This window comes from Plectropomus leopardus, chromosome 16 (genome assembly GCF_026936395.1).
Source record: "Plectropomus leopardus strain MGB_pleo_1.0 chromosome 16, ASM2693639v1, whole genome shotgun sequence".
NCBI classification, from domain to species: domain Eukaryota; kingdom Metazoa; phylum Chordata; class Actinopteri; order Perciformes; family Serranidae; genus Plectropomus; species Plectropomus leopardus.
Window position 1 is genome coordinate 20,811,744 of NC_142191.1, and position 15,028 is coordinate 20,826,771.

Here is a 15,028-nt window from a genome sequence, read left to right on the forward strand (position 1 = left end):
GGACAAATAAAACACTGGCTCTAGATAGGGCCCTTTATATTTTTCTCCCCAGCAAATGTGGTTCTGCTACACACTTGGCAAGTTTCACTTCTGTAACTTTGGTTTGCTCTCACCGCTCTCGTTAAATTGTTTTTGGCCACAGCAGGCAGATTTTTTCAGCAAAATACTAAAATCCCACTGTTCAACACCTGCTAGGAACCAATGAGCTGGTTATCACTGCGAAGCATTTATCACCTAAAGAGCCAGGTATTTCCCTCAGCAGTTGGGGGAGACCAAAACAGAGCTAAAAGACAGTGGATATTGGACTTAAATTCATCATGTGGACACAAACATGACTCCAAAATGAATGAAAGTGTTGCTACATAACACCTGGAAGTGTAAATAAGAAGCTGTTCACTAGTAAGTTCACCATATTGACTTAAAAGGTGATGATAAGTCAGTGTTCCAAACTTGTTTTTGCTTCCTCCTACTGGCCAAAAATATTAGATATTGCAGGTTTAAGTATTTCTTTCTAACATTAAATAGAAATGACTAAATAAAGTTAATAAAAGTTAAATAATAGTATGAATGAAAAACATTTTCCATAGAATTTATTAAGAGCACAAACAAATCTACTATTCTCCTTCGTCAGGACTGTGCAGCTGTGGTTTGGTCAGATTTGATCGACACATATCACCAAGTACCATCAGATTCCTGTCCAGATAAACTCTGATTGAAGCACAGAAGTAAATGACATCACCTTTTTCCAACTGAGCCCCCGCCCATTAAACTAGCAAAAAGAGGTCAAAGAAAAAAGAAGAAATACAGTCATTTCCCAACATGTAATGCTGTTCAAACTTTAGTTGAAAATAATGTGTTAATCTGGGATCCCATTATACACAGTAAGAGGCTGACTGAGAAAACATATTTTCAGGGGCCTTTACGGTGGATTAATAAAGGCTACAAACAACACTAACTGTTCTTTAGAAGAAAAACATTATGGCCACAGAGCTGACAACAAACTGGACCATGTTGGAGTTAAATGAAAATGAACCAAGTGACCTAAGGGACACTCAAAAAGTTGAGAGGCTCTGCACCTTTTTCAGCCCTCTACTGATTAATGAAGGTAATTATTTTGGTTGAGAGTCCACTCACGCTGCTGCTGCTCTTACTGAGATTCCACTGCAATCTCTGACTAGACTGCAACAACAACATTATGCATAATTGTTCCTGCTGAAACTGAAATATCAATGTCAAATTAAGTTAAGCTAATTTGTATTTTGGGTTATTATATGAAACTGGATGCAAATGATTGAGTATGGCATGATGTTGTTGAGTATGTGCATTTAGAGCCAATAATTTAAATTGCATATTGATTCTGATTGTATAATGTTTGCTTATTACAGTAAAAGATTAATAAATAAAAAATTTCAAGACTGAAAAAAAACCACAGCAGCAAGTTGAGTAGAAAAATAGGTAAGCATACGTAACTTCCAGCCTCAAGTAAGTATTTCAGTGCTGGAAAGATGGTCTCTTCATAAAACTGGGCAGTCAAAGCAGTACAAAGACACAATACTTTTGAAATTTTGCAACGACCACAACAAAAACAGAAAAAAAGGGCTCCAGCATTTGCTTTTGCAGGTGAAAAACCTACACCATCTGCCACCAAGACCAATAAATGCTCCCATAGGTGGGTGAGTTTGTCAGTCGCAATACAATGACAATGATTTTGTCGATTGATTGATTGATTTTAAAAAATATTGTATGCTCTTATTGTCTTTACTTACTTTTTCCTATTTATGGCTGTTTTTTATTTGTTCATTTCCTGTGTTTTTATTTGCCTCCATTTTATTTTATCTCATTGTGAAGCACTTTGGTCAACATTTGTTGTTTTTAAATGTGCTCTATAAATAATGTGACTTGACTTTAGACAAACAAATATTGTCATCTTAAATTATCGGTCTGTTATTCAACTGAACAGTCAAACCCCTCACATCCCATTTACAAATTTAAGAACATGAAAAAGAGTCAGTGACGTAAGGTCCTGCCACCTTTACATCAAGGTTGTGTGAATGATGGAGATGGCAGTGGGCTTGCCGTCCTTCAGCGCTCTCGACTGTAGAGAGCCGGAGCTGCCAAAGAACACACTGTTGCTTTGCCATCACAGCCGGCTCAATCAATACAGAGGAAATCCTTCCCATTCAATTTAAATCACTCTGAGGGAGGTTCACCTAAAGCCGCAGGACAACGCTGCCTCTCTCTCTTTCTCTATCCTCATTAAAGAGACAAACTTTGCAAGGGCATCAACTACTGCAATATAGGAAATGCTGCATACTGGGCTATAATGACTCGATGACTCTGAGATTGTAAAGACTTTCTTTGCACAAAGAAATTACAAGTCTGTGCTTTCTTTCCAATATTCCAGGATGTGTCAGCATAGTTGGGATATCTGGGTTTAATGTCCAACAATCAGAAGAAGCCATATGCTAACATACTTTACAGTATAACTTGTCCTGATAGACTTCTTGATATGAAGGTAATTTTAATAGGTTTTGGAAGACATGAAGTGTAGTCAAGATTTTTTTTAAATCAGTCACCAAAAGCTTCACCGTTATTGAATCTCATGCCAAAATAATAGGTTCATAACAGCTACTAAAGCTGCTGTTGCTAAGTGCTACACTGAACTTTAAAGTTGAACTTGTTTCCCAATGTGGATGAGAAATCAAGTGTTCAGAAAAGAAAAAAGATCCCTCTGTCTATTGCTAAAAAATCCTGTGATATGATCAAGAGCCCAAGAATGGCTACGACATTAGACACTTGATTGTAAAAGGGTTTCTATTTGATTGTGTTGATGCTGATGATCTATTCTGGTAGACTCTGGTATGACTTTCCTTCTCTTTCTTCCCACTTTCATGTAAATCTTCAATAAAATAGAGGCAAGAAAGACAAAAAAGTGGCATATAAATTCCTGAATAATTGCCATCGCCAAAAAGAATCTTTCAGCTAATATTATTTTGTCCTACTTTTTCACAATTTTTGAACTTAGAAAAAAAATCTTTGCTAAAATGTAATCTGGTGGAAACAAAATATCTCTAAGTTTACACAAAATGACAACAACAAAAACTGGACAAATTGTATTAAGAGGATAAAAAAGAGTGTTTTCAGTGTAAAAATAAAATGCACAGTTCAATCATTTCCTAAATGGTATTGCAAATTTGTAGCAAAGACTATTAACATAATTAGTAGGACACTGAATTGTCCACATAGATAAACTATCGGTATAAACCATCAGGGAATCTTTTGTTTTTAATTATGTTTGTTTGGTTTTTTTTTAGTTTGATTGTTTATTATTATGGTTTGATTTCATTGGTTTCAACTCAATGTCTTACTTTATCATACATTGCTTGCAAAAAAATCACCTCACATTTGCAGAAATTTAACTGAAGATTCCTCAAGAATAGTATTTCTAAAAACAACAGCAACAACAACAAATAAAAACACATTGCCATAGAAACTATTTTAACTTATTTAGAAAATATCTTGTTACTATAGGGCTGACACTGTAAAGTTTGTATTTACCCCTTCTTCATTTTCACTGACACTTGACACAACCCACTCTTCAACCAGTTACATCAGAGAAACTCAACCAAATCCTGTCATCATCACAACATTCATCACAATATAAGATTGCACTCCTCATTCTAGGGTTTGATTTCCAAAACCTAAACTCCAATCTTCTCTGGCCATCACCATATTTTACACAGTTATTCAATGTACCATTCAGTAAAACACCCTAAGCCAAAAACTAAAACAAACACAACACACCAGAGACCTTCCCCAGTTGCACTACATTCACTAGTTCAATGCATTTGTAGATTTAGTGCAACATTTGTTGTGTTCCACTTGAAAGCTCAGTGACGCTGTCCATCACTTTGACATATTAAGCTTTAGAGCAAACTGTATGTCACCATGTGGTATCAAGCTTTTGATTTCTAAATGCTACTTTATCCCTATAAACATGGTGTTAAAGAGTCACTGGTCTTGCGCTGCCCTAAGTCAAGCACTTCCCCTGGTGTGGTTCAGTGCCAGGCGAGCAGAGCTGTATGTGCTGTGGAAGCATCATCTTTAAAAAGGCTAAATTTAAACCCCCAGAGTCCTCGCCTTGGTATGCAGAAGGCTTCCAGAACAACATAAACTCCAAATAAGCCCAGAGGAGCTACTGGTGGACTGTAAGGCTCGATCACCTTGTTTTTAAAAAGGTGTAACAGTAGCTCACCTGGACAACTAAGTGTAAATTAAACCATGAATCTCTAAAAAAAAAGTTAAGAAAATAAGAAACTAACCCTTGTTTGACCTTTAGTTTGACCCCACTGCAGTAACCGTAGCTACGCCTGCAAAGTTTCCGCTCTTACACAGCACACACAGGCAGTTAACTGTGAAAAATTTCACTCAAGAATCTCCAAGTAATTTAGGGAACAACAGCTTTCATTTTTAGACAGAAATAGAGAAATTTCAGACTCATTTCTTAAAAATTAGAAAAATACTTTTTCTTTGCTTCAACTTAAAACTAATTTTTCACAAAAACTACCCAAAGTTATTGCCAATGTAATGATGCTGCAGAAATCCTCACTGATCTTGATGGATGAAGCAAATATTTTAGCATTGTACCACTGAAGTATTATTCATACCAAGTTTGGGTCCTTAAATTAGTAACTACGTTCCTGCTTAAAGGAATGATTAATTGACAAAATGACCACTTGTATAGAAATGACTCACCCTGTGTAATGTTGAATTTTGTTTTGATGTAGTTTTGCTGTTGTTGCACCGACCCCCAATGACTTCAATTCATCAAGAATTTTCTAATTTTTCAGATTCTTTGCTCAGTATTGAGGCACTCAAAAAAAAAAGTTTCCTTCATTAATTCACAGTGGCATGGGGTGAGTAATTGATGTACAAGTGATCATTTTTAGGGTGAAGATTTCCTTTAAGTAACAAGGAGGTAAATTTCTGAGACTTGTACTTGTACTTGTAAAATATTATAACAAAGCAGTTTTTCTACTTTAAACAATAATTTTCAATAGATGTCAATCAGTATTCCAAAATGAATTACAGCAGAAAAAAAATTCTGTTTTGATGTTGTGTTTTTCATTTAAAATTTTAAACACCCTGTTAACTCCTTATTCACCCAATATCACTGTTACTAAGACTCCATACACAACACTTCTGCACGTGTAGAAATCCAAAGCTTAGATTCATGAAACGATTACTGAACAGGTCTATCGGGCACAAGCCCAGAGGCCCAAAGTGTAAGGGCGCCCTTACCTGCAAAATGTCAAAATAACCACAAAGAGATGCAAAGGAACTGGAAAGAGACACGGAGTCACTACAAAAAGGAGCAAAACAACTACAAAGAGACACAAAAACAACTACAAAGAGACACAAAACCACAAAAAGATTCACGACTACAATGACATGCAAAACATAGACATGAAAAAGGCTGAAAAACTATAGTGTGTCTTGCTCCAAAGGAAGGGGGCCCATTGTCTGATATTCTGCCCCTGCTTAGTGTGTCTAGATTCAGCAGCTCAGCTACGATTAGACAATCACTATTCAGGGGGGTGCGGTCCGTTTAGCTCAAGCACAAATAAATTCCAATAAACACATGACAATCCCCTGATTCCAAAGTATTTGCTTAAATATGACAACCCATACAAGTGTCCTTTCAGTGGAGACGCCAGTTAATAATAACAGTAAGTCTTTGTCTATAATAAAACCATTGTTTCACACAGCAACACAATCAATGTGTAATGACACAACAAATAACACAGGTGATTTCACATCATTATCTGATGCAGTGCAATCATCATTAAGTGTTTTATAACACTGCAGAGAACAGACTGAGAACATGACTTGCACATTTTCTGATTCCTGCATAAATTAAAGACAAAACAACATTTTTTAAGTGCAAGCCAGAGCTGCACACAGACGATAACCACCAAAGCAAATAATATTTTGTCATCCTTTGCATGTGTGTACTGAAGTATGACATTTTCCCATTCAAAATGAAATCTCTGGGGAGTTAATGAGCTGTTCAAGAAAAGTAATTCCTAATCAGTGAGCAAAGAATTTCAATTAATCAGGACATTTTTGCCATTCATTTAAACTTTTGTGTCTTCATCATCAGCTGGGTTTATAAAGTTACAGAAGGGACATGCTGTCTTCATCTTGCAGCAGAGGTGTAACATTTTCCTCAGTTTCCTTTGACAGAGACGCTCTCATCGCTGCCAGCTTTCCCAGCGTTACACATCAGCAGCAAGGTGAGACAGCGTCCGTCCTGAAATTGGATCACAATGTCTGGACTTCTGTCAACACCTGACCGTCATATCCAATAACAGGAGACTTTGCACTTTGGTTCCTTACAAATATCTGACTTGGGAAAAAAAAGAAAACACCACAACAGCTGCAAATTCCACCACATTTTGTCTGCAACTATGTTTCCTCCAAAACTACAATTAGAACAATGCTATAAATGCAATAAATTAAACACAAGACCTGCCAGCTTTACACTGGCTTATACCATGACATTCAACAGATTGTTCAATTATTGCTTATATTTTAGGGCTTCCTGCAAGGGCACATTTCTCTCAAGGCTGAGGTTTGATAACAAGGCACATAGGAGCTCAGGGGGAACCCCCTCCTCTCTCAAACTGCTGTTGTCATCAGATAACCACATGCCATTGTGACAGTAGGAGGCATGGGTCAGCATATCACTGGCATCACAAATAGTAGGAGCTGTTAACAGAGTCCCGCTCACTAACAACCAGCAGACACTGCAAGGGGATTACATATAGATTAATAATACTGCTGTGTATATCAACATCTCAGAACCATGAGAAAGGGGAAAACTGCTGTTAGGCTGTCAGCCGAAATGGACGCTCAAAACTTGCCTCAGTTGTGTTGCACATCACAGTTAACAGATGTTTTCTGACATTTCTGTCCATGTTAGTTTACCATCGTAATGCAAGTTAAATACAAAATACATCTGCAGTGCATGACTTCACTTCATAGGCCTCTCGTACAGCAATGAATGGAAATCAGTGGTTGCCTAAGCTTACTGCAAAACCACAAATGGTTACTTGTGATGTAGCTTAAAGTGCAAGTGATTTGTAGAAAATAGGATAGAACATGCATGCTGATATAGTCCTTGTGAAGCAGAATCTCACTATCTCACTAAACTTTTACTAGTTTTTAAACCTGAAAGAAAGTCAAAACAAACTGCTATTAAATAAGAGAAGTTAAGTTTTATAAATATGTGGTGATTGAGAGTTGGGGCACAGGGGTCCTGAACAAGGTTCAAGGTTTTCCATAACACTAGCAATTATACCAACTACAAGATATCTGAAGATTTAAACCACAGGGTACACTTCCACAAATGTACAAATTAAATCAACAAACGAATAAGGATAATAAAATAAATGCATAAGTATCTATAACAGTGATACTCGACCCTACTACGCATCTGGCCCCAGATAGGGTGCCAAGTGGCCACCCAACCATTTTCGAATTCATAATTAAAATGAAGAAATTCACACTGAGAATAGTTTTTGTACTTTACCTATACATAAAGGTGCCAGAGTGCATAAAACTGCATCACAATAGAGCTTGTTTATCAAAAAAGTGCCAGTGGAGGATCCCCGCAACCCCTGTCTAAATTCATAAAAATGCCATAAAATCTGAGGAGTGTCCTAAAATCCAAGAAACATCCAAATGTCTGAGAAAAATTATAAATCAAAATATTCCAGAAACGTACTAAAATCCTACAATCATCCCTAAATCCTAGAAATGTTCTACAATCCTTGAAACATGGGGCCACTGTGACTGGCCCCTGACCTGTCATTTTGCACCAGACATCCCTGGTGGACATGTTGCATGTGGCATAACAGCGTCTTATTGCTCTCCATGCAACACCTGGGTCCCAGAGAAGAATACGTGCGCGACAGATCTTCCCACACACCAACATACAAGCTGCCATATCATTTACAGGGATAACTGCTGTGCATTACCACATAGAGCAGGGACAACGTAAGCAATCTGCGTCAAACAACTAAAATAGTAATCAGCAGGAGGTGGCTCGCGTGTGAGCACAACTTATGGAAACTCCTCTCCCTGAGGAGGAGAAATAAAAGTATAACATAGCAAAAGAGCCGTGACAAAATGAAATATACATATATATGTATATTTTGCATAAGGCGTTCCCGACAAAACAAGATCAGAACGCTATGAAGGATGGAAAATGAGACATGTGTCATGAAATGGCAAGTCATTTTTGCCCTTGCAGCAGCTGTAGCAGCAGCAGACGGGAGTCTCATTGAGATTCTCCACACCAAGAGTCCTGTCGACAGGTGCGCCGTGGCCGCGGGGTGCAGCGTGCAACCTGCGGCAACTTCCACTTAAAATCATCACTCATGCACGAGCAAAGTCAAAATCAACCACTGACGATGCATTTTCTTTGCAAAACTTCCACATTAATCCAACTTGGACCGGTGATTAACTTAATTGCCGTGCTGCCTCAGCAGGCGTTAATTGGGCGAAAGGAAAGTGAAGTGAATGGCTCGGCACCGCACCGATGAAATTATCTTTACTTACAGTTCTCAAGAACTGGATCTCGTCTTCCCCTTCTCCGCCCTCAGCCATGGCTGTGAAGGAGCCTGCTCAGACTCTGGAAGCCACCACTGACTGCCGGCAGAAACGCGATGCTGTGCCTCTCAAGCCGATATTAGCATACAGCTCATCCACAGCCATATAGGGCAGCCCGGCCGAGCCCCCCTCCTCCTCCTCCTCCTCCTCCTCTCCTCTCCCACCTACCTACCCCCTCTGCCTCCTCCTCCTCTCCTCTTCCTCCCCCTCCTCCCTGCGTCCAGACTCCAGCAGCAGCAGCAGCAGCAGTGCGGACCAGCGGACGGACAGAGCCGGGGCATGAGAGGACGATCCCCCGGCGCTTGTGATGCTGCTACTGTTGATGCTCAGGAGCTTAAGCTGACCAGTGCTTTAAAATATTTGCGATGAAACCTCCCTTTGCAATACTGAGTCAGCAGTTTTTTCTCTGTCAGACAATGACGCATGGTGGTCAGATGAATGACAGCAGTGGGGCTGAATGTAAAGTTATGAGTGTCTCTGTCTTTATGTTTGCACCAATGCATACACACTCAGACACTTCACACTTGTGTCAAAAGTCTGCAGACAGGTATTATTTTAGTATAGGGACTGTTCTTTACTCATAGGAAGAGGGGTGTTTTTGTGTTTGTAGCTTCTTTTTCTTGAGCCCCCCTGAGTAACTGAGGGAAAATGCATGACCCCCTCCATTTTAAATAGGCCTTAAACATTTTTTAAATGATATTCCCACCAAATGTAGGTATGGAGTTTATGCAACAGAAAAACAGCATGAACAACACGTTATTCCAAGTCATCACATACTGACACTTTGTCAGTGGACTTTAGCATCTACATTTTCAGCCTGTTCCCATTCTGAAGTCATCAAATATCACCGCTTTTGCAATGATTTTGGCTTAAGATCCCAACATCAAAATTTACATTTCACATCTGCATGATACTGAGCTGGATGGCGTCAGCTGAGAACACACCCAGACAGAATCTTTTGTGGTGTTATTATTCACCACTGGACAGCCACACAACACCTGTCACAGCAGCATGATACACGGACAGGTGGCCTTAGCTGCATACGCAGCCGGACGGAACCTGTTAAACCTGTTGCTGTCCAAACATAATGTGCAGCCACCATGTACCTTTGTTGACACCATGGTAGCGGCATCCCCGAGCATAAGTAGCAGATGCAGAAGGATACCTAAAATGTAATATATAGATGGAGAAGTCCACTGCAAAGCGGCAACATGTGATGACTTGGAATCAGAACATGTTGACATCTTATGCTAAAAGTATTCTTTTGTGTCTGCTGTTGCTGTTCCAGGCTGCCGCAACCAACACCTGGATATCAGCAAAAGCAAAGGTTAGGATTGGACAACAAAAGCACATTGTTAGGTTTTGGCAACAAAACCACGTTGCTAGGTTTTACATACATATGGGATGAGAAAACTGGGCTCCTGGGTAAATGTCCAGGGGCGGTGTATCATACTGCCTTTTGGCATTGGTATCTAGCACTGAAGTCACTGACAAAACAACAGTATTTGACAACTTCAGAATGAGAACGGCCTGCACAGGAGTAAAAATAATCACCAAAACAAACAGGTAGTCTAATGAGTAAAGTGCAATCCTTCTTTCAACTTGAATTACTATAAAAGGTGTGTGTGCACATCAGCAAAATATGGGTGTGTGACAGCCACTTGTCCTACCAGAAAAATCAACAAAATGTAATCAGCCTACACATCACATGCACTTCCACAAACACATATTACAGAGCGCACACAGCCAGCATTAGCAACATGTGCATGATGACCATTTTTACAAATAAACGGTACACAACAGAATCAGCAGTGTCTGGACACAATAATATTTATAACTTTGAAACTTAAACTTTGAAAACCAAAGAATTGAGTCCTATAGAGAAGATCTATAATTTCTTTTTCCACATCTATCATGCATGCAGAATGTTTTTTTTACAGGATCTGGTTAGTGCAAACAGCTACATTTTGTTAAATGTATGTGTAATGTGTAAAATAAACACAAAGAAACAGCCATTTAAAGATGCATGTCCCTATGCTGAACACAAATCCCATCCCAGTGTTTAAAAAATTATTTGACGTGTCTCCTTCCCCACTCATAAATAACAAACAGTCCCTTACAAAAATAGATTTTTATGTGTTTGTTTTTAATCCCTGGAGGGAAAACAACTCACACACAACTCGCTAGTTTGTTGCTTATTAAGCATACCTCTTACTGACTTGCTTAATTGCACATTTCTCTACCTAGGCTATATTTATGCACATGCTACTTTATCCTCACTTGTTTACCAGCTTGCTTATTTACCTGCTTGCTCGCTTTGCTTATTTATTTGACAGGAAATAGAATGATGAACAGAAGCATATGGTTTTTTTTTAAAAGATATTTTTGGGTTTAAGTTGGTTTAAATATCTGTTTTTATTGTATAATAGAAAAATCTAACAGGGTCGTCAGTTAGGCTACGAACTGAAGGCTATAGGTTTGCAAAAAAAACTATCAGTGTCTCTATTTTAACCATAAAGCACTGTACTGCAGAGATCAGGGACATTTCACCTGCCTGCCCACCCTGACTTCATTAATTTAACTTGATTTAAACATTCGGCAGATTTAAATTATTATTGTTAGTGAGAAAAAAACATAATGTTTGTCATTTCCAATTACTGATAAGCAGGTTTACAAGGAGAGTTATAGTGTCTTTTTTCATTCTAACAATATTAGGACTGTTTAAAGGTCATCTGGATGTAAAATATTACTGCATCACATTAAAACTCTTATAAAAGTGATATATGCAGTTTATATAACCTACAGAAAAGCCATCCTTTCAAATGATCTATCTTAAATGTATCTACCTTTAACATCACTTTCTATGCAGCGCAAAGCCAAATTAACATCATGTAGGTGTCCATATGTGTAGTTCATATGGTCTGGTCAGGAGATAAACACCTGCTCCAGATCAGGTTTCCTGCTGAGACATTGCTGACATCTATTGGTCATTTAGCGAACCACCAGTGTAACAGCACAAAACCCAAATGCAGCAACATTGCCAAACTTACTTGAAACCAGAAACTGACCTTTTAACGTGTTGTTTTTTCCATTTTTACCATGTAAGAAATATTATGACATATAAATGTGTCATTTTCTGTTAAAACTACATGTAAACATTGTTCTGGGGCAACTAAACAGAGGTTAAAGTCAAACCACAGTGACTGCACTCCAGTGAGTTTGACCACTGGTTTTCAATCTTTTTTTCATGTCAAGGACCACTTAATTGATACAAATCGTGTCACCCAACCTCATTTGCTTTGGGAAGTTAAATATATGATCAGTGCTCACTCCTCTGACTCTTATTTGCATTGCATTCACTTTTATGCTGAATTAAACAGTGAAGTTTAACTATTCCCCATTTTTCTGGGGACCCACAGGAACTTCCTCAAGGATCCCTGGGGGGGATGGGTAGATTAGTCCTGCTCAAAGTTAACTTAACCTGTTTATACATTACAGGATTTAATCTTAAAATTTCAGGACACATTTTGGTACAACATTAAAACTTGAAATCTTTGACTTCTCAACTTCACTGTTTCTGAAGTTACTGCTGTCTGTCTTTGTAAGTCAGGATACTGTCTTTTATAACGTATGACCTGAAGGCCTGTGTAGTTTAGTCCATTACACCTTTTGAACAACTTTGACAACATCAGCCAGTGAGACGTTAAGTCATGGTGTTTCTACATTTACACATTTAAACTGAACTGCATTGAACTGAGCATTGTGAGGGCCATCGAAAGATACCAAGGCCAGTCTAGTTTTATTTTATAAACTATCTCTAAACACATTGTCTTTGTGGTTTCAGTGAAGTTAACAGCTGTTTGCTTTCTTTAAACTTCTGTAATCCATCAAAGACAGCTGGCCAGCCGGTCAGATTAGCCCGGTGCACGCAGTGACCAGTATGCAGCTCAGCATGGTGCACAGCTGACCTAAATAGAGCCTACGGTCAAAAGACGGCAGGAGGGCAGATGTGACTTCCATGTTTCAGGTTAATATGGAGGTTATACATAGCCTTTGGTCTTAACTCACAAGGAGCAACAGTATTTCTCCATGTTTATCTCAGATAGTGGTGGAATAAGAACATTAACTCTAAATACTGCAATGAAGTACAGTTTTGAAGCACTTTTGCTTTACTTGAGTATTTCTATTTTCCATTACTTTGTACTTCAAATTCACGACATTTCACTGGGTAATATTATACTTTTTACTACTCTACATTTATTTGATTGTTAGTGTCTTTGCAAGTTAAGACTTTTCACATAGAGCAGGTGATTAGTATATAGAATATGATTCTATAGATTAAATTACCCAACAATATATACAGTAGTTAAAATTACCTCTACCTCCATCAGCTAAAGAGAATGCTGCTTATACTGTTATCAATCAGTAATTAGATCATATTGTAATATATATCAATTAAAAATATAGAGGGGCCATTCTGCTGTATAGTGCTCAGTCGCGTATTTACTATTACTGTCTTTTTTCATGCATGGATGGAAGAAACTGACAGGATTGCAGATCACTGAAATTTTACTTTATATAATTTCATGTGACGGTACATTTTGCTGTTATAATTTCTGTATTTCTACGCAAGTAAGACTGTGAATCCACTTTTACTTGTAACTGAGTTTAGATTATTGATTTCACAAAATTAACATTGTTAAGGAGTCACTCTGGGCTCTGGGAAATTGAGAACGCATTTATCACAATTTGTTGAATTTTTACAAACAAATCAAATAAATAAATTAATAGATCAGTTAATCAAGAACATAATCGGTTTAATCCAAAATGAAAATACTCATTAGTTGCAATAAAAAATGAGCTACATCTCAACCAGTACAACAATGAAATGTTGCTTTAACATTAATGCACAAGTAATAATAATCTTATGATATTATACATAGAAGTATTATAGGCACAGGGGACAGTTTTCTGCATTTGGTACTTTGCATTTGGAACATTTTCAGTGCAAGGTTTTACTAGCATGTAATGGAAAATTTTACAATGAAGTATTATCATTTTTACTTAACCCTTTGAAATCTTATCAAATTGGCTTAATTTCTGTCAAAAAAAAAATGGGAAGAAGTTACAAGTTATGAGTTACAAGACAATTTCCTGACATTTAGAAAAAAAAAATTAAAATAGGTATAAAAAACACACCAAATGGTAAATATGTAGATTAAAAAGTTATTATTATTAATAATAATAATAATAATAATGTTCTGGACATTTTCACCATTTTTTAAATTTTATTTTTATCTTATTATTTTCTCTCTCTCCCTTTTAAAACAACATTTTTTTAGGTCTTTTTCTCTTCCTGATTTCTTGCAGTTTTCAGGATATCTCTTGCAGAGTTACTCATTGCCTTTTTTGTCGTTTCAAAAGAAATCAAACCAGTTTAGACATTGTTGCTGTAATATACATTAGGTAAGAGAGTAGGGTTGGATAAGGGATGGGTATATGTAAGCTTGTTTGTTTTTGTATACTATCAATACATCTGTATATTACAGCTGTCTATCCATTTGTATGTGTGTTTGCATCAGCAAAAATGTTCTTTTAATTGTTATTTAAAAGAAAGAAAGAAATCAAACCAATTTCTTAAGTGTTAAAAGATTTAAATGCATGTGGAAGCAGTCTGAAAGCATTAAAAAAAGTGATTTCATCCCAGGTTTCAAAGGGTTAAGTACCATACGTCCTCCACCACTAATACACGACATGTTCACTGTCATGTGCATAACTGAGTCACGGTGTTAAAGCCATTACTCCAACTTTTATCCCTGCACTGTCACCTTTCAAGAGAATACTAGAAGAAAACAAAGAATTAGTAGAGAAAAAACATTAATACTGGTTTACTGTGTTCATTCAGTAGATCGATGTCAAGAGGCTTACATTGATTAGGGGAAAATCCTCACTGAGCCTGCCGTCTGTTTGTTTGTATGCCCCCCTCAATACCTGACAGTCCTCAGAGGATTAATGCTAGTGAGTCTTATCTTTCTGAGGAGCCAATGGGAATCATTTGGATTCTCACGAACAGCACTGATTGGCTGGGATTTGTGTCATCTCAGTGGGCGGGAGTTGTCTTCTGTCACCTGAGTGTCACTGCGAGTTCATCAGAGGAGCAACCTGTTGCTGCTGCACGGAGGGATGGAGGTAAGTCAATGCCTCAATACATGTTGTTACTCTGGTTCTTTTTTCTTTTATATCATAAAATTCCAAAAGAATATTATTATTTGTTTTTAAAGTTGTTTTTTTTAAGTATTGTCAATATTTTCAGTATTTATATTATTGTTAGTATTTTCAAATGATTTCTCGA

At 37.6% G+C, this 15,028-nt stretch overlaps 2 protein-coding genes and 1 non-coding gene across 4 annotated transcripts in view; 2 read left to right on the plus strand and 1 right to left on the minus strand.

The window, feature by feature from the left end:
* The window catches only part of ryr3 (ryanodine receptor 3), a 142,353-nt gene extending 133,589 nt beyond the window's left edge, over positions 1–8,764 (minus strand). For both annotated transcript variants that reach the window (XM_042503061.2, XM_088089330.1), the window contains exon 1: positions 8,626–8,764. In XM_042503061.2, the coding sequence (XP_042358995.2) occupies positions 8,626–8,673 (48 nt within the window). In that variant the 5' untranslated portion in view covers positions 8,674–8,764. The remainder of the gene's footprint in view (positions 1–8,625) is intronic.
* LOC148186887 (small nucleolar RNA SNORD36) lies at positions 4,583–4,659 on the plus strand. The gene has a single exon (XR_015779257.1). It is a non-coding gene; the product is annotated as a small nucleolar RNA SNORD36 (small nucleolar RNA).
* A 6,069-nt stretch (positions 8,765–14,833) lies between the features above and the next one.
* Positions 14,834–15,028, plus strand: part of fmn1 (formin 1) — a 33,104-nt gene continuing 32,909 nt past the window's right edge. Inside the window, exon 1 of the mRNA XM_088089287.1 lies at positions 14,834–14,865. The gene's annotated coding sequence lies outside the window, so the exon portion shown is untranslated. The remainder of the gene's footprint in view (positions 14,866–15,028) is intronic.